Here is a 21,258-nt window from a genome sequence, read left to right on the forward strand (position 1 = left end):
CAGCTAACTCTTGCCTCCGTGGATCAATGACAACATTCTTCTGCTGAAAAGGAAATCTACAGGAGTTTAGCGTAGATGGAAGAGATCAAACCTCAGGGTCTTTCTCCTTCATCTGAAAGAATTGCTGTCCATGCTCCAACAGAAACGACAAAGAGGTGAGAGTTGCCTACTGTGCAGGCCTAGCTAGTGACAACAAACACAATCCTAGGTTATTTATCTAACGCCAATGGCTTCTGCTCAAGCAGCAAAATATGACAACGAGTAGGGAGGAGATCATGTCGTCTATTTTCATGACAATGTTTTTGTGTCATTGTTTTGGTAGATATTTCCTTTGGGGGTTGGTAGAACACCACGATGTTCTCAACCAAAGAAATTCTTAACCTAACACGCATACGATTTTGAATTTGAAATCAACTAATCGATTAGTTGATTTAATCGACAGATGAGTAAAAGTGAGTTTATCCTCAAAGACTCACACAAAAGCACCACTTTAAATCTTGAGTTTATCACAGATGTGCTCATACATATCTTGGAAATAAGTCAATCAGCATGAAAAAAAGCTTACAACTAATCGACCAAAGAAATCCAGTTGACTGAGAACAAAACTAGGAGGGAGCAGCCCTAGACGCAGCCGTGTAAGATGCAGTTTGGAAACTTTACAGGTATGTAGTTGAGTGATCTGATTGAAAGATGGTCTCTAGTTTTACCAATGCTACTGTTTCTTCTGATCCATCAGTCTATTGTCCCACTCAACTGCCTGCTGCTGTTGGAAACAAAGATGGATTCACTGGGGGGTGAACCAAACCAGCAAAGTTTTAGGACTTAAAGATAGAAAAAAAACCAGGTAAATTACAGAGGTGTCGATAATTCTCTGTGTGAGTTCATCACTACCAGTGACACTGAGAAAAGATGTTGAATTGGAGTTGCAACCCAGCGGGAAGTGTTTTGATGAGCACAAGGCAGCATACAACAGATCCAAAAATGTAGTTCTTACATTCTTACTCTTATAGTTTAACATCAACCCCCTTATGTCATTTCCCACCAATGAAACCAGTCAGTTGAACCACAACCAAAGCACATCTTGCTCTCCAAATAAGGTATGTTCTTTCTGTCCATGTCTGAATCAGATATCAGCCCATTTGACAGAACATTTGGTGTGCATACAGAAAGTGTTTGTCTTACCCGCCCAAGTTTCCTGACGCCGTCGTTCTAGGAGCTACTGACTTTCTTATTACAAGGAAATATCTGTTATAAAACCAACTGTGTTGTTTTCAACATGGTTATATAATGTTTTTCTTCAACAACACTTTTCACATAACACGTTTGTTATTCGACCCATTGTTGATACAACAATATGAGTAAGTGTAGCTTTAAATTACGTTTAATGTTATAATGTTATAGATACTGTTTAGAAGATGCTTTAAAAAAAATAAAGGTTCATTCCCTTAACTTCAGCTTTGGGCTTTCTTTTATGTTTTAATCCTTGAAATGAGTGGTCTTGACTTTAATTGCCGTTTGAGTCTGTAGTTAATTTGTGCCTTCAGAAATCACACTGATAAACTATACAGTTTCTCACCATCGCCATCTCACCGAACTCAAATCATTTTAAGACGGTAATTCATGTAATTCATAACACATTTCATATTTGTTAGTCTGTGCAGATCTGCATCATGTCAGATAAATGATGTTTGGTTACATACATCATGGTGGGACTGTTCTCCCACTACTGCTTCACCCCACCCATCACACACCCACAAAGCGTGCACACACACACACACACACACACACACACACACACACACACACGTCCCACTGACTGCCCATTGTTTACATAGACTTGTGCACTGCACCATACAGGGTACACACACACACACGCCCAGCCCATTTTCTCTCTCTCTCGCTCTCTCTCTCCCTCTCTCCCTCCCTCCTCCTCCTTCATCCTCTCTCCTCCTCCTTCATATTCTCTCCTTGCGTCCACCCAGCAGCATCCTTCGTCTCTCTCCGCGTCCTCTTCCTCCACCGTCAGCAACAATGACCAGCACAGTATCAGGTAAGACGACACAATCCACGGCAGAACCATGTTGTTTATAGTTGAAATTTTGTGTGTGGCAGGGGGAGGGGCGGGCGGCATTGTTTTAAGTCTATTCGATGATGCAGAGGGTGAAGAGGGTCTATGTGTATCTGTGTGATTGTCATGGTAACTGGGGTTTTCTTCTCTCATTGTAGATGGGAGACCCTCCCCATGTCCCATACGGACACATAGGCGCAGCCAGATTCTTCCAGAAAGGTTATTGATCAGTCATTTGCAGTAATATGTCACCACAGCCGATGGTGCAGATCAAGAACACAAGAACACAAGATTCACACTGAGACATTTTTACCTATACCATTCCGGTGACTTTATGCTGCAAGTAAAGGAGGACAAAATGGAACAAAGGAATACTGGGATAATCATCCCAGTATTATATCAATATTGATGTGTGCTGTATTTAGTACTCGTGATGATAAAAAAATGTATCTTATGTTCAAACCATTAGATAGATAGATAGATAGATAGATAGATAGATAGATAGATAGATAGATAGATAGATAGATAGATAGATAGATAGATAGATAGTAATGCATATAATCTTAAGTAAGTAAAACACATTAAGCCCTGTCACGTAGCACTTACATTTATGTATAGCCTATATGGTAAACAAAGTAAATATACATTTAGTCTCTGGTGCACTGTAGTATTTCAAAACTTATAACTACATTCTATACATTTGCATTCACATGCGTACCTTATTAAAAACATGATTGAGTACATTTTCATATATATTCAAGACAATAACCATAGACTACAAGAAAGTAGCGTCAACCAATTCAAAAGCCTTCTATAATCAACAAAAGCGCAGCAAATTTACCTCTTGTGAGTATGAGAATGAATTCACAACAAATGTGTAATAATCGCTTTCCTTTAAAAATACCATATGTGTTAACAATAAAACAAGACTCGTGAGGCTGCACAGTGGTGCTTAAAGCTAAATGCTAACATTAACACAGAAACAGGTTCACAATGACAATGCTAACATGATGGTGTTAAGGTATAATGTTTACCATGTTCATCATCTTAGTTTAGCATGTTAGCATTCTCACATTTGTTTATTAGCACTAAATGCAAAGATGAAGCTGATGAGTGTCACTGGTTTTGCATGTGTTTGGTCAAAAAACAATGTAGGCTATTGGACAAATTAAAGTTTTTGCCGGTGGCATTAGAAAAGTCAGAGCATTACTGAAGATTTTAGGATACATTGTCTAGGAACCCTGAATATTTGTACCATATTTTGTGCCAATCCATTCAGTAAATTGTGAGAACCTTTACTGGACAATAAAAAAAATGAAACCTGCAATAACTCATTAAAAAATATCAGCCACAAGTTGTGAACATTAACAAATCACCATAAGTTGATAGAGAACAGTCGCTTATTCGCTCACCCAGCATTTACAGAGCAATGTTGTGACTCATTTGGAGTTGTGTTTATTTCCACCTGATGCATGTAAGTCCAATATTCACTCTGTTTTTGGTCTCTAACAAATCCCGAAGGAAATATCTACCAAAACAATAATACAAAAACATTGTCATGAAAACCGACAACATGATCTCCTCCCTACTCGTTGTCATATTTTGTTGCTTGTGCAGAAGCCATTGACGTTAGATTTTGTCATAGTATCTTGATGCGGAAGGTTCGCACATGGTTAACGTTGTGAAACATTGTGAAACTGTGGCTGTTACAAAAAAAACATGGTTTGGCTAAGTATGTTTGTAACGTAAACTGCAGACATAACATCACGTGACATAATGTCACTAAAAAGAACTTAGACTGAGCCCTTCATACCTACATAGATGCTAACTAGCCAGATGCTAACCTGGAAGTCCTCTTCACAGAGTTCGCCAGGTTTCTACAGTAGCCTAGAACGGACAAACCGAACACTGGCTCTAGAGAGGGCCATATGTGTTTTCGTCCACCGTTTTGAGTTATTTGCTTAATTGATTAAATGTATATGAATGCATTAAATAGCATATGAGATATTTCAGTCAGTGGTGTGTTGACCGACTAACATGCATTTGTAGAGGACAGTATACATCCATTTATCTTACTATCTAAATAGAAACAGAATGGGAGTAGAACAGATATTGAACTGTTTTCTGTGGTCAGTTAACTACTACAAAAGATAATGGTGTTTGTTGTTATGGTAAAGAATGGCGGAATTAACAAGCTAGCTAATTAGCCAACTGTAGGCTAGTTAGCTAGCTAGCTTGCCAATTTTACCATGCTTCAATGCTACACTGTTTACAGAAAATGAGCCGAACAAAGTTGTCAATCATTTGGCGATAGCTTTCCTACACTGTGGCAAGAGTGTGTGGATGAAGCATGAAGTAGTTACATTTTTACTCATTAGCTCTTACTTTCTGTGCTCTGTGACATTACTACTCCACTGCTCGTTTTAGTCATTACTGAAAAACCTCACCTCAATAAGTCTGTGACTTGCTGTGAGTCGATTTAGTTCATAGAGATGTTAGATGTTTGACGGTCGCAATAGCAACAGTACATCCATCCTGCTACGTTGATTTGAATGGTAATGTCCATTCTACTGTTATCTCTCCAATAGTGTCCATTGATACATGCAGTTACAGATCGTTCAATGTTCTGTGTTTCAAGTTACTGATCATTAGGTTGACTATTATCTGGAGGCTTTTAAAAATGTTTTTTTAACTTCTCATTGGCGGGCAGATGTTGTACAAGACGCTTAGGATTGCTAGAAAACTTGTTTTTAACTTTAAACGGGTCATTGTCACAGGCCAACATCTTTATTAATTTGTTATTTTGCTAAATTTGACATAGTTCCACATCTACAACAGGATCAATCATGAAGCTGAGTGATATTACCAATGTCAGCCTTTAAACTCAGGTTCACATGGTAAGGTTATTCAGTTTTGGGTGTCCTGCTTCATATCATAACAGTGATCATTGTGCTCCACGTGCTTTTTTGTATTTGATATGAGAGGTTGATGGGAGGTCACGCCAGCTGAATAGTAATTTCCATCACAATCTCCATGCACCATCCTTCATCATCAGTTGATCTCCACACTCGCGCATCTTCTTGAATGCACAACCAGACTCGTCTTTTTTATTTTTTAACCCTGAATGAGCCGAGATCCTCGTCATATTGAGTGCGGTGTTGAAAGTAGTTTGAAAGATGTTTCCGGCGCACCAGGCAAAACATTGTTTTCTTTGAATTTGGAGTCTTTTCCTTTTGCACCAAACTCCTGAATAATAAATGAAGCGCTGCATGCTCTCTGGCTCGTGAGCTTGTCAACGTCCTGCTCCTTGTCTCAACGATGTCTTCCTTTGTGTGCACACCTTGTGAGCCTCTCTGATGCACAAACAAACACACACACACACACAGCTCATTACCTGCTGCAGTCCACAGAAAAGCAGGAAAGCTAGTTGCTTTCGAAGAATAAAAGAGGAAGAGACTGGAGAACATGACTATTGAACACATTAGATTAATACCATACCATAATACTACGTTGTGATGTACAAGCCAGCCATTTTGAGGATTCAGTGGAATAACAGAGCTGACTGTGCCCTACTTTACACTGATGAAATGATGTATACTGCTTTATAGATCTAACTACTCTGACTCACTGTGCACAGCACACTGGGGGAGTGTGAACACTTACCTTTAGCAATATACTCTGTAGCTGTCTTTAATTTATTCCCTCAATAAGAAGAGTAAGAAGCAGATGAATAAATGGATGCATCATGTTTGATTCTTTGGTGCTTGCAGGGCTGCAGGGTCTGTACACAAAAGCCTACAGTGGCTAGAAGTGCTGCCCATTTGCCCTCAGGCTTAAGTGCCTGTCTGGGCCAAATTAATGAATATGAATTATTATTTTTATAATATTACCAACACTATTGTTCCTTTACTAGTGCTGTATTAGTGCATTATTGTAACCACGTTAGGAGGCAGCAGTGTTTATAGCCAGTATATAGTTCTGAACAGCCACTCGAAGGCGGGGTAAAGCAGTTAAAAAGAGGAGGGTGACTCGATTATCCATTTAATACGGAGATAACAGTGCATGTTTTCAGACAGTTTCTCTAGGAAGACATAGACGTTGCACGTGGTCGTTCACATGAAAAGTGACAGAGAGCTGAACGATTCTCAATACAACATTCTGAGCACCAATAAAGCAGCAAACAACTATCAAGACATATTGTAGTAATGTCTGTCTGAGCAGAGAATGCAGTCTCTCTCCCTCTGTGTGTGGGTTGTAAGACTGTATGTAAGAAGTGGATGTATAGTCAACATGACATCATCCATTGATTTATGGACTAAGGTTTTGAAGCCTTGAATTCTGCATTTCGGCCGTCGCCATCTTGTTTTTTTGGAACCAGAAGTGACAGGAGAAGGTGGAGCTAAATACAACAGAACAAAACACGGACTCCAACACTGGAGTCACAAGGTAGCCCCGCCCTAAAACATACCCTGCTTTATGATCTATTTGACTCTAAATGGACCATAATTTACTAAATGAACATCATGCTGTATTGAAGAAGACTTGAAACTAGAGATTGAGACCATAAACTCATGTTCACAATGTTTACTGAGGTAATAAATCAAGAGAGAAGTAGAGTCATTTTCTCATAGACTTCTATACAACCAGAGGAGTCGCCCCCTGATGGACATTAGAAAGAATGCAATTTTAAGGCACTGCCACATTGGCTTCATTTTCCAAACTCAGAGGTTGCTGTCTGGTTGTAATCCGAGCTTCACTATGCTTTGTTTATGGAGCTGGGCCAACTGTGTGTGCGTGTTAGGGCATGCGAGTCCCTCTTTGTGTGTCCCACTGGCTAGCTCACTGCAACAGCTCTATACTGCGCCATCAGGGGTTACATCTGATAATGCCGTCATGATCCACGGTGTTTCCGCGTAAGTGTAGATCCCTCTAGTTCCCTCTCAGGGTAACACCGTTTGTTCCTCAGCCCTGTGACAGTTGTTAGCACCTTTAGCTTCACCCAGACTCTATGCAGAAACAAATGCTGGCTGCAGCAGATTTGGAGACATTATTTTATATGGATCATGATGCTGTGTGGCTGCAGACACAGGGATAGGGAACCACGTGGTTGGGTCCATCTCAACAATAGATGACCTCGTCGTGAATGAACGGATCTTCCTCTCATGTCAGTGAAATCTGACACATCAAACTACTGTCCTGTTTCTAGGAGGGAAGGCCTTCACATATCACATCATGACTCATCTCTTTAGAGAAGGTTCTCTAAATGTGGCCTGCAACTGGACAACTCAAGGTTCCTTAAACAAAAACACTTCTCAGTGGGAAAACATCCGCCGTATGTAGCCCTCAGGACTAGATTGAGGATTACTCTGCACTTTGAATATCGTGGATGCTTCTACCACACAGACAGTGTGCTGTAGACAATACTCGGCAGGTAAATGAACTGTTCAAACCGATTGGCACCTGCCTCTCTGAACAGCAGAGGGCATGTTTCAACATCAAATGTGCCGCGAGTAAATGTCAGGCCTGGATCAATGTTCATATGTGTAATGTCAGTTTAGTGAGGTGTTTGTGTTAACTAGCCTACCGTCATTGATATAAGTGGCCAAAATGAGTTGTGCGTGATGACGATAATAACCGTCATTTTCATTTTGTTAATATATAAATATAAATATAAATTCATTATTTAATGGGGGCCTTCTGGAGTCCTTTTCATGGGCAGCAGGGTTGGACCCTGACCATCATATTGAGAAACACTGACCTGTTTTATTTGAATACAGGTGGTTTGCTTGTTTTCACTGCACTCTGCCTTTAGGTCCCCTTGGCAACTCCCACTGGGGCTGTGACTGGCTTTTATTTAAGGCTTATCAGCACACACATGCTGCATCTCCCCCCCCCACACACACACACACACACACACACACACACACACACGCAGGAAGACGCATTCATGTGGGACTGGTTTGTTTTGCAGCCATGGTGCAGGTGCAAATAGGTACAAGGACACATCTTATGCTGGGTCACTTGAGGACAAGCATCCGTAAAAACAGATTAGAAATACCCGATTCATTTCTAAATTGACACTTTAATGCTACTTTAAACTAATTATTATGACCGTACCAAATTGAAAATGGTTCAAATGCTATCTACTGTTTTAAATCAGCCATTTTGGAGACAGAGTGGACCGTTTGGGACAAATCTACAGTACGTCATGAAATAAAAGAATGTCAACGCCCCCTTCCTCTCCTCTACCCACAGCGTCTATCCATTTTACTTTTTCAGTAACCGCTGCACTGTTCTGTGACTACAAGAACAGCACAGCACAAGCCTGTTCTCTCCTTTTTGTGGACTTGAAACTGAGCTATCAGCACTTTACAAAAAACCTGGGCCTTGTGCAAAAAACACTCGTGAAAAGAAATGTATTCTTATGTGGAACAGAGAGAAATTGGAGTTGTCCAGACCTTTGAACGCGTCATGTGCCTGTTCCCATAAGAGGAAAAACACTTGCCTGAAGGCCAAGGGGACAGTATGTGTGACTCTGCCCATCAGGACTCTAATTAACATTCATACACATTCATACACCGCAGGAAGGCGGGAAGCGTCTTGCCCAAGGACAAATCCACATGGACCAGTGGAGCCGGGGATCAAACCACCGATCGTCTGATTGAAGGACGACCCTACTCTACCACTGAGCCACAGTCGCCCAAATAATTACAAATAATATTTCATCAGCGAGTGCCGTTAGTGACAGTGTGGGCTCCTGTGGGAGAAAAATGTATGCGTAAAATCATATCCATACTTTGAAATGTATTCATGTATGTTCATATTCATACTGTGATATTGGCCTGTATCATTGTCATATGTTATTCACATCACTGAGGCAGGGTGTTTGTGCTCTTTTGGCTGCCTCAACCTTGTAACCTTTTGACACGCAGGTAAAGCAAAGTTCAATCTTTGAAGAAACTACTTCACAATTGTGGGTATGGGAAACAGGATGCCCAGTAAGGGGGTAGATAGAAAGGGGGCTGTTAGACTACAATTAGTGGAGCGTCCACTGATAGGGGAAATCTGGAAATAAGCACGCAGAGGGCTGTAATATATGACGGCCAAGGGATTAAGAAGGGCCAGGGAGCCTAGGTTTTGCCGCACGTAGACATGCACAACTCAAACAAACTCATCTCAGGAGGATTCTGATTCTGGCGACTGACACTTTGTCCCAGACACTTCATTGTTTCCTTGAGAGTAGGTGGGTAAGTATAGAGGCCTAGGAGCCTGGGTGAAGAGAGAGAGGGGGGGGGGGGGGGGGGGGGAGAAGCAGATGTACAAGTAATGCAGGTTTCTATGACGGACACTGACAAGATACTGACAATGCTTTACGTTGTTGCGTTAGCTCACTGTCTATAACTGTAGAATTTCATCTAACCTTTTCTCAGATATGTTGCCCTTTAACTCTTCAATGATCCCATATCGATGCTCAGTGACTTGGGGGCCATCTGGAAAAAACTGAATTATCCCAGAAGATTGTGGCACCAGAAAGTGATTTTGAAGTACGTGTTAATAATAAAAATAACAACTTTTCATGAAATGCATTTCAGTCACGCAATAAAAAAGCCCACAGACATCAAAACTGATGGTTCCACTTTGTACTTGCTTCTGTTACCTTGTGAGTGGCAAAGTAACAGGGGGAAGTTGCTAAATCTAAATACCTGAAGAAGTCATGTATGACTAAGTACCAGCCTGACTTCCCACTTTGAATGCAGCAAAACACGGATCACTAAACACACAGATGAGTATAATGAGTTCAAGCAGAAATGAGTAACAGCAATACAAGAGGTACACAGAAATGCAATACAACCGCATTTCGAGGATAATTTAACCAGTCTGGATGTGTAGAAATAGGAAGGGCCAAATGAGGGAATTTCTCCACTTAGCCACACGTGTAAAACTAAGTCATAAACAATAAGCATACCTGATCAGAGAATCAGGTATGCACATACTCCAGGTCATAGGCCGGATTGTCTATCAGTGAGTCAGGAGCCTCTGGACATGTCTGAGGCCTTGGGCCCCGCTCTATGTTTTGTGTGTATGTGATGATTTAGGTGCTGAACTCTTGTTCGCCTTGTGCAATGTGTCCTTGATTCAGAAACACAAGGAGGGAGACGGGGCTCTACTATCAATCCATAGCCTTGGAGTCACTCAGCTCACAGAAGGGGAGTTGTGCACTCCTGCTTCTCTGTGTTCCATGGAAGGTTAAGACCTGATGCACTAAATTAGTTTATGACTGGGGCGCCAACTAATCTCGTAACTACCTGACCCAAAACTGACCCTGAGTTTGGTTCATCCCCAGTTGTTCAGTTTGCTGAATGGTAAAGCAATACATTTAGAATAGTGGTGTCTTTGGCGATAAGACCCCATCGTGATGTAGTTTTTTATTTACTGTTTGACAGAGACAAAGGCTTGAAGAACACTTCCCCTCAGCTTCATTTTATGAATAAAACTCTTAATAAGGGGCAGCAGCAGTATCATGGGATGTATCTGTCTGTAATATTTTGAATACATCACTAACGGCAGGAGTACTTTCTCACTGTCTCCTTTACTTGCCTGAAGGATTTGAGGACACTTTGTCGACCATGAACAAGGAAGCTGAAATATGATGAAACAGTCGGCAACAGATAAAGTTGAAGATACAGAGCTGACACTCTGGTTCCACTACATTGTCTGAAGCCATGCTCGTGACTCACCATTCAGGAAGTCTAGTTGGTAGAACGAAAACCTCAAACAGGAGTTGGCCTGTGTGAAACCCCTAAATTGTGATTAATATATAAATTAACCAACAATTTTGGAAGGAATTGAAACTCAACGCATTATTATAAAATGATACATCATCATTTCACAACAGAATTGTATCAGATATCATTTTTATTTAATTATAGATATTTAGATTTTTTTTAAATGTTTTTTTTTCCAAAAGCCTGTTTTGTGTTTAAGTCATTGTCTTTTTCCCCCAATAATGCGTTCCTCTCACCTTTCAGCCAATCAATGGCAAAGTCGGAGCAAGTCTGCTTATTAAGGGCTGGATGGGAGGTGGACGGGTCCAACAAACACAGGACCTTTAACCGCAAGACTTGTGCTCCACACCGCACTGGGGTTTTATGATCGTGGTTTTGTTGCCTAAAACATTCGTTTTGTTGCCTAATCCTGTATATAGTTATTTTAACCCCAAAAATGAGGATTTTCCAAAACCTAACAAAGTGTTTTTGTGGGCTGAACTTGTATTTTGTTTTTACCGTAATGTCGTCCCGAAGCTTATGTTGTTCCCAGTGCCACAGAAAATACAGACGATTCGTGTCCCTGTATGTGGAACCAACAGATTGCATTAGTTGACTATTTCACAAACTGCTGTGAGACTGTGTTGGATCTTCAGTCACCTCTTATCTGCTTTAGCTCTTTGCACTCCCGTATTTACAAAATAGTTAAGTTGTATTGGGAATGTAATTCTGTGAGAGGCAGGATTGGTCATTGTCAAAAAAATATCCTTAACCTTCTTGGTGATTTGTATCCAAAAATGGCACATCTATTAAGGGGAATGTCTGGTGCAAACACATGCATGCAGCTGTCACGAGTTTCCGGGGTTTCCCGTTCAACAGATTCCCCATTGTTAAGGCAGTATCAAGGAAACAATACAGCATGCTATCTGGAAAGAGATACGGCTTGTAAACGGGCTGTGTGGAAGAACCTGTAGGCAAATCTGACAAGCAAATCATTCAGTCACGTGTGTACATTTGTACAGAATACATAGTGTATAGACACATTGAGCTTTCTCATTTAAAGTGTAAAGTGTCTGTATGCTCAGACATGGCCAGTAGACATCTTTCTGTAGACCTGATGGTGTGAGTGAGGTGTACACAGTATTTGTATCTGAGACTGGTCACATGTCCTTCCTTTTGAATATCTATCCCCTGGTTTAAGTCTTCCATGTGAACTCACTAGACCTGATGAACTACATATGATAAATATTGACTTTGTCCCACTCTAGCAGGTGCAACAAAATTAACAGAGATTAATGAAAATGTCAATCAAATCGATCTCACCCAACCAGTCCTGAGGTGTAATAAGCCAAAATAAATAATATCACCTGTGTGGGTTGACTTTCAATTGTTATTTATGTTTAGTATGACACTTCATTGTGTATTATTGCTTGAATTAAAGGTGCTGCCGGGATAAAAGAGGTGCCAGTTAGTACCAAAGTACTAGAGTATTGTGGAGAAACCTACAAGTGAAATCTGTGCAAACTAGACCAAGGACTTGTTTTCTCCATACACAAGAACTGTTTTGTGTTGTTTAAAGGCAGCAATGTCAATCCTTTCTTGTTGTTTTTCTGTGTTGTATTATATTTCTAGCACTGCCAACCAAATTCCTCACTGAAGTAACTCAAGTTAGATTCCGTCCCACTAAGTTAAGACAGAATTTTAGAGTGTTTTTTATGTGTAACATTTTGGTCTTTTATCTCTCTGTGACAGCCTACACAGAAAAGATCAAGGAGATGTCCATGCTGTCTCTGATCTGCTCCTGCTTCTACACACAACCACATCCCAACAGCCTCTATCAGTATGGAGGTCAGTCTGTCTGTCTGTCAGTCTGTCTGTCTGTCTGTCTGTCTGTCTGTTTGTCTGTCTGTCTGTTTGTCTGCTTGTCTATCTGTCTGTCTGTCTGTCTGTCTGTCTGTCTGTCTGTCTCTCAGTCAGTCAGTCAGTCAGTCTATCTGTCTGTCTGTCTGTTTGTCTGCTTGTGTCAATCTGTCTGTCTGTCTGTTTGTCTGCTTTTCTATCTGTCTGTCTGTCTGTCTGTCTGCTTGTCTGTCTGTCTGTAGTCTGCATCTGCTTAGTTTACCACCTAAACTATGCTTAGGTTACCAATGCCTTTATTTTTAAGCTGTTCTCAAAAACTACATTTCAAGTGCTACATGAAGTTCAGCAGAGAGGGGCATTTAAAAAGGCCAAATGTTTACCAAGGCAACAGCAGATAAGCCACCCACCACGAAAAGTGTCTCTGCCAAGGTCAGTGACAAATAGGACGGCCTTCTGAAAGAGCTTGTGTTTGTTGGAACAAGCTAATGCTAACAGTGAAATAAGACCTGTGAATTAGGCCATACCTATAAAGTGCAGTGAAAGACCAAAAGACAATACAATAATATGATATGTATATAAAAAGAGACTCTCTTTACCCCTGTTTACCACCAATCATGTTCACAGCTCCTTTCAGATCACAGCTCTCTCCTTTTGCCACATTTGAATGCCTTTATTCAAAGTCTAGGGAGGACAGGACATGATGAAGGGGGGGAATGAGGTTCAGCTAGTACAGTCTTTTTGATAAACAATGCTGAGACATAGTCCTATGAGAGAGCATGCAAGCAATCAAAAAGAACTGAAGAAAGGAAGAGCTTGCACCTGATGAACAGCTTACTGTTTTACCGTTGCTGTGTCAGACCTGGAGGTGAAGGGCCTGAACAAGCGAGCGTCAGGCCAGTCGTTTGAGGTTATCCTGAAGGATCCCGACCAGTCCGGGGACAAAAGCCAGCCTCAGCCGCTGCCCTCCCCACCGAGGAGGGAGGCATCCCTGGAGGAGCTCCAGAGGAGGCTGGAGGCTGCTGAAGAGAGAAGGAAGGTAAACAGACATGTGATCGCAGCATGGCCCCGTGATGGAGTGTCACCGCTGATCCTTTGTAATTAAAGATATAATAATATAATAAAAATAGATATAGTTAAATGAATAGAAAAGAAAGTTATCATATCTTCTAAACTGTTTTCAATCTGTTGAAATCAAATCTGGTTCGGCCATAATTCATGTGAAACCCACATAGGCTGAATGGGAAGGGAGGCACGGGAGAACCAGAACCAGAACCAGGACTGACCCTGCTGAAGTAAAATGAGAGGTTCACTAAAGGGTTCAGCCATCACCTTGAGACGCCATGAGGCAATAGATTCGCTCAGAATTTTGTATTGAGCGCCTGTAACTTTTCATTCTCAGACAATAAGGGTTAAAAAATGTTTTTCATTTAAAAAAAATAAATAGTTTTAGTGGGTGAATATATTTGTGTTGCTCAAAACATCTTTAACAGAGTTCACACTCTTAGGCATGTCAAGTAAATGCTTGCAGTAGCCTTCAGAGCCTATTGTGCAGTCGTGTTACCTTGGCACTGTGTGTCACAGACACAACATTTTCAATGTGAATACCAAAGCACCACAACTTGGTCTCCAAGTGTTTAAAGGATTTGATTCTTTTGGTCGTTGTTGAAAGGTTGCATTACCTTTTGACTGCATGCTCAGATTACAGAGGATGAATGTTGGGCCCTCCCAAGTAATGTGTTAAGAAACGGCTTCAGTCATCACCTGTCTTTCTCAATTCATGAGTAAGCCGGTTGGAAAGTAACACTTTGAACGGCAGTTCTAGTAGACTATTATGCTGAACAGATTTGCTAAAGTGGTACAGTATGTACAGTAGTTCCACACGCTGTAAATACTTTTATATGAGGGCAAACAAGCTAGGCCGCCGCCTCTCCACCTCAAAGCAAAGGTCAACCACAACAACTCTAATCCTGCTCTAAAGGGACGAACACTAGTGTGTTCTACCATCCAGCTTGTCTTTCTATCACCTGCTATCTTTCAGCTCCAAGTTTTCCCAGTTTTTTACTGCGAGATCCCTTCAGGCTGATTCTTGGATGTCAACATAAAATAAGTTTGGAGTAAACAAAAACAATGGAATGAGGGTTCGAACACGACCTGGCACAAGGGAGTGTCGAAATAACAGGGTAATTAGACAATTAATAGGGTGTGCAAGACAAAACAGTTATGCAACAAAGAAACCAAAGACAAAATAGACCTATTAGACCTAGTATGCCCTCATACTTTTATATGAGGGCAAACAAGCTAGGCCGCCGCCTCTCCACCTCAAAGCAAAGGTCAACCACAACAACTCTAATCCTGCTCTAAAGGGACGAACACTAGTGTGTTCTACCATCCAGCTTGTCTTTCTATCACCTGCTATCTTTCAGCTCCAAGTTTTCCCAGTTTTTTACTGCGAGATCCCTTCAGGCTGATTCTTGGATGTCAACATAAAATAAGTTTGGAGTAAACAAAAAACAATGGAAAGAGGGTTCGAACACGACCTGGCACAAGGGAGTGTCGAAATAACAGGGTAGTTAGACAATTAATAGGGTGTGCAAGACAAAACAGTTATGCAACAAAGAAACCAAAGACAAAATAGACCTATTAGACCTAGTATGCCCTCATACTTTTATATGAGGGCAAACAAGCTAGGCCGCCGCCTCTCCACCTCAAAGCAAAGGTCAACCACAACAACTCTAATCCTGCTCTAAAGGGACGAACACTAGTGTGTTCTACCATCCAGCTTGTCTTTCTATCACCTGCTATCTTTCAGCTCCAAGTTTTCCCAGTTTTTTACTGCGAGATCCCTTCAGGCTGATTCTTGGATGTCAACATAAAATAAGTTTGGAGTAAACAAAAAACAATGGAAAGAGGGTTCGAACACGACCTGGCACAAGTGAGTGTCGAAATAACAGGGTAGTTAGACAATTAATAGGGTGTGCAAGACAAAACAGTTATGCAACAAAGAAACCAAAGACAAAATAGACCTATGGCACCTTCCTAATTAAAGCTTCATCCCTAAGTGACACTTAACAAATTGTGCTGTAAACAAGTGGTAAAAATAAAACCTGCAGCAGCGTAACACAATTGTGATTGACCCCGATGGAATTTCTTTTCTTGGGCCGTCGTCCAAAACACAAGCACAAGTTTTGCGCACACACATACAGAAAAATACAATGATAGCAATTTGGTATCTTTGTCTGAACCAAACTGAGTAGTTTCCTGCGAAGACGGAACTTCATTTTAAATAAATGGAGCATAGTTGTATACTCTATGACTGGACCAGTCTGGAGCAAATAAAAGATTTCCTAAAAGAAAAGAATACATTTTATTCCAACAGTTATCCTGTTTATGTCATGTTGACTCCTGATAAAAGCCGGGTCACACCTTATAGGCTTGTCTATGCCTGTACATCCTGTTTTGTCATGCGAGCTCTGCTCTGTTCCGACACCTGCTCAGCTACAGAGTTTCTTGTGCAGAGACAGCAACATGAACGTTCAAGAGGCAGAGAGACAATCATATTTAAAAAGAGACAGCAGCGAGATGATAGGCTAACGATTTAATTGTGTCGCTGTGCTATTGGCTAGAAGAGACTGATATCAGATATCATGATTGACAGCCCCGAACAATGACAGCAAGGAAATTATCAGTGAGCATGCGTGAGAGGAGCGAATGGTAGATGTATGAGAAATAAACTACTCAGAGGTACTTTTAACCTGTAAAAGTACAGTCTTCCTGACTGAACTTACGCTAGAGCTTCGTTATAGGCTATGTAGATAAATGTTAGTTGACAGCATGTGTGAACATTTGCCCAGAACATGCATTGGTGTTGTACATACGAGAACTAAATAAAGCAAAATATGAAGAACAATGTAGTTGTAGGACAGGGGAATTTGGGCACCTGACAGCTTCTTGGCCCCTGTGCATCACAGATGCACAGATCCCTGCGAGGATGTGTCTGGCTGATAGTTCCAGTAGTGTACAAGATTAGCCATGGACAAACAGACAGACACAGTAATGCACACACAACCCTGCACGACCGATTACATAATCTCCTGGTGGAGATAATAAAGTGACTCATGGAGCAGATATGAGGGATTCACTGAGAGTGTTGAAACTTCAGTGGGTGGCTTTTTGTTTCAAAACTGCATGAGCTGACCATGAGCGATATTTTAGAAACGTTATGTGTCATCAAGTGGCAGGGCAGTAAATGTCTTATTGATTGTATTGCCTGATTGATAACTTTAAAGCTTGCTTCAAAGCTGTCAGGAAATTCAGCTGTTTGATGAACTTGGTTTTTATTGTTCATGAATCCCTGCCAAGCCCAACTTCGATTACCATAATCACCTGCATTATAAAAGTGTCCCCCCCCCCTCAATTATCTGTATGTCCCACGATGCTGTAGTCCCAGGAGGCCCTGTTGCTGAAGCAGCTTGCAGAGAAGAGGGAGCACGAGCAGGAGGTGCTCCACAAGGCACGCGAGGAAAACAACATCTTTAGCAAGAAGACGGAGGAGAAGCTCACCCAAAAGATGGAGGTCAACCAGGAGAACCGGGAGGCCCACTTCAATGCTCTCAAACAACGGCTGCGTGAAAAAGCAAGTCTTCCCATTTTGTGATCATGTGTGACTGTGGGCGTGAAACATATGCCACCGCTGGAGGAGGAACCCCTTGTGGTTGGGAACTTCACTCGGTTATCAAGGACACCCCCAATTTAGATGCCAATCTGACCCTTATTGCTTCACTAAAACACAACAGATAATGTCTAAGCTTTATAATCAGACATCATGATACACAAGCAGAGTATCAAAAACAAGTAAAAGAAAGGACAAAATGTCAAAAACCCTCAAAGAACCCTCAAAAGAGACCTCCGGGTCCATATAAGGTAGACAACAGATCATTCTTAAATCATTGGACAAAACAGTTTTCGTAGTCTTATCTTTTCTGACAGACTTATTCTTTAGGTTAACACTTTCCTGTCTCTGTGTAACCGGATGTCTCCCTAACAATCACTATAGTTAGAGTTTCTGAATTTACAACCTTTTTCCACTGCTGACCCTGTCAATCTTCAGGTCAGAGTGAGTTTAACCCAAAGTTCACTTATTTAGTTCGCTTTAACATTCAGTTAACAATAGAAGCACATATGATTTCAATCTTAATAAATGATAGAAAAACACTAATCAAAGCTAATCATCATTGAACTGTCCCTAAACAATATGAGATTACATGTAACGAGTATATTGATATCTGAAAATAAAACACTCTTAGCTCGATAATATCAAATAGATCGTAATTCATCCAAGAGAATGGAAAATGAAATGAGGATACATGTAACGACATGTGGCTTAGTGGAGAGCAGGGTCGTCCTTCAATCAGCGGTTCGATCCCTGGCTCCGCTGGTCGTATGTCGATGTGTCCTTGGGCAAGACACTTAACCCCAAAATTGCTCCCGTTGTGCCATACTGTGTGGGAATGTTAGTTAGTCCTGATGTTGTAGCCCCTACCATCAGCGCATGAATGGGTGTGAATGGGCGATTGATGACAAGTAGTGTGAAAGCGCTATACAAGTACAGTCCATTTACTATGTATGCATAAAAAGGTCAGAAACGCCTTAAGTTAGGACTTCCTGTTTGGCTATAGGTCACAGGAGCCATGTTATATGTCAGCTAGGTGTGAGAACACAACATGCCTGATTTTCTTCAGTTCACTCAGGCTTATTTGCACCACACAGAGTACAAGTAAACCGAGCTGTCCGCAATCAACTAACCGCACAATAGAAATGTACATTAATTTATACCCTCTTGCTGCCCCCAGTCTTGGTCCCCTCTTCTCCCAAGATTCTGCTCTGAACTTTTAGCGAGACAAGCTTCACTGCGTACCGTAGACAAGTCCAAACAGAGGACATTGGATTTATACACTTGAGAAGATTTGGTTATCTTCCAACTCAGAACTTCCTCTGATGTCACAGCTGGCTGCTGGCCCTAAGGCCCTAGTTCGTCTTCCTCCAGTGTAAACCTAAAAGTACTACGAGCCCCAAGGCCACTGGGCCTACCCCCCCCCCAATTTGGCGCTCTAAAAAACAGGGAGACCAATGACAGCCAATCCCCCCCCTTTGATGGTTTGGTTCGTGCTTAATTTGCGCTAGCTGAGTCTGTGCTTTCTTTCGCACAATACATCCTCGACTCCCTATTTCCTGTCCTGTTATCCCTGTACATCATTGTGGATCTGTTGACCTCCCAACTGAACTAGACATTTTTATCTGAGTGTAAAAAGTTACGAGGTCGAGGCGACCTGAAAGTGCATAAGACAGTTTCCTTTGTACAGTATAGTTTAGAGGTGTTAGATAGTATCAGAGTTCCTCTGCAGTAAACAGAAAAAACACAGTTTCACCTTGTTGCAAGTAAACCACAATTTCAATAAGTCAATTAATCAATTGGAGTATCAATTATTTTATACAAAAATAGAGAGACAGGTTTTGGGTGTTTTGGCGGACATTCTTGGTGGACATTTTATTGTACATCGCACTATAGGATGTCAACATAAAACTACTTCTTTAATGAGAACCGTTGATGTAACTGAGTTTTCTACCAAAAGTTGCATGTATATGCAGGTTTTTTAAACAATGAAAATCTCCTCTCCATTGCCATTCATGGGTGTACACGTTGCTAGTCTTTTTTTTCTGATGTGACACGCTCGTCATGAACGTGCAACACTGTTGATTAGTGCTGGAGCGGATAGAGGAAAAAGCCAGATGTTAGTCGATATTAGTGGTTTTATTTGTCCATTGGGAAATGGAGTTATAGGTTTCGACTTGTGTAGCTTCAAAGTAGCCATAGAATACAGCATATGATGTAAGTATTCCTAGTTATGAACTACAGTTAATATGACAACAGAAACAAAGGTGGTGGATGAGAGCAGCTGCTGTATATTGTTTGAGATATATAGTGCAGACCTTAAACTTGACATTTTACTCAAGCAATATCACCTCAGGAAGGCTCAACATTACATATATCTAACATCCATTGAAAGCACTGTTGAGAGGACCCAGAAGCAGAAACACAGAATTATCTTTATACACTCTGAAAACACATCTCTGAATGCAAAAGGGATCTGCTTTATGGATTGCAATGGCTGAAAAGTAGGTTGGATTGCATTTCTGGGAAACTTCAACATTCTCCACTTTTCTAACTGAAAAAAATGCTGTGCCTCTTAAGTTTCACATTCCACAGAAGCCCCAGCTTAGTCCTTAAGTTTCATTTTGCGACATGTGAATGTGACAGATTATCACTTTATTTTACAGGAAGTCCACGCCGCTGAGGTGCGTAGGAACAAGAAGCTTCAGGCTGACCTCTCGGGCTGAAGACGCTCTCTGCACTCTGGCAGTGGATGTTACTTTTGAAACTCTTCTGTGTGTCAAAGTGTTCCTAGTTGTTCAGTATTCACCAATATCATCCCACAGTGCACCTTTCAGGACTCAAACTGCTTGTTAATCAGCACCAAATAATGTTACTCATCTGTTTAATTTTTTGGTAAACCGCACATATTTGGAAGTCAGGTACATATTCTGATATAGCCAAGTACAGCTGAAATAAAGTCCACTCCTGAGCTGAATGAGACCTGTGTCGGGTTTATCTATACAAATATGGCCGACTAATGATGACTAGTCCAATAAATTTGATTAGTTTACTGTGAGTATGTCATGACTCCTGAGCCTTTTTAGGGCCCTTGGTGTGATTTTGTTTCAGGATCCCCCTCAACACCTGAACTGACATTGACAATTAGCCCAATGAAGACCTGCAGCCATGGAGCAGCTTAAAACTCTAAATCAACATTTTATGTTGTCACAGTAACAAAAAACTGGGAAGCCGAGGCCCACTCATTGTGCGTCACCGGAGTCTTCTGCAAGCCGCTTGACGGCTGTATTAACAGCAGCCATGTTTGTTGTTTACGTTCTTTATGATAATTTTGGGCGAGTGGCTTCGGAGGGAGGCTTGAAGAGACTGGCTGTCAGTGTTTTGCCAACTCAGCCACTTTCTCACCACATTTAGAGATTTTCGGAGCTAGCGCTGCTAGCTACTTTCATTGAAAAAGAGTTGGGTTTTTCTGTTGGATCGTTTTAAAAATCTAGCGTACTCTTGCTAGTTTCATGAACCCTAGCTCTGACAGAATTTATATTATTACAACTACATTTTTTTTTCACTTGTCTTAAAGGGGCGTTCTAACCCTGATGAATTTATCTACTCCACCCTGTGGTTAACAACATGCTAATGTTATGCTAATGTAGTACCATGCATACAACTACTGGATGCTAACATGCTGATGTTCAGCATTTAACAGTCAGCATGCTAACATCTCTGTTAGCATGCTGAATAATGGAATGCAATATTTAGCATTCAGTTAGCACGATAACACGCAGACATGTAGCATTAAATTTATCATTATCATCAAGACTCACTATCTGGCAACATGAACGTCTGAACCCAATTGAACCCAATCTGAACCCAATTTCGGGGCATGTACAGTATTTAAT

The 21,258-nt window shown here is 41.1% G+C and overlaps 1 protein-coding gene across 1 annotated transcript; it reads left to right on the forward strand.

Annotated features, from left to right (window-relative positions):
* Window positions 1-1,864: 1,864 nt before the first annotated feature.
* stmn3 (stathmin-like 3) lies at window positions 1,865-20,339 on the forward strand. The gene is made up of 5 exons (XM_068712656.1): window positions 1,865-2,050; window positions 12,586-12,681; window positions 13,551-13,729; window positions 17,135-17,326; window positions 20,029-20,339. Exons 1-5 carry the CDS (start codon window positions 2,032-2,034, stop codon window positions 20,086-20,088), a joined length of 546 nt encoding a protein of 181 aa, XP_068568757.1. The 5' UTR covers window positions 1,865-2,031; the 3' UTR covers window positions 20,089-20,339.
* The last annotated feature ends 919 nt before the right edge of the window (window positions 20,340-21,258 follow it).

The sequence above is a fragment of the Cebidichthys violaceus genome, unplaced genomic scaffold, assembly GCF_023349555.1.
Source record: "Cebidichthys violaceus isolate CVI_PGR_0920_01 unplaced genomic scaffold, fCebVio1.0.p SCAF_17, whole genome shotgun sequence".
Lineage (NCBI taxonomy): Eukaryota > Metazoa > Chordata > Actinopteri > Perciformes > Stichaeidae > Cebidichthys > Cebidichthys violaceus.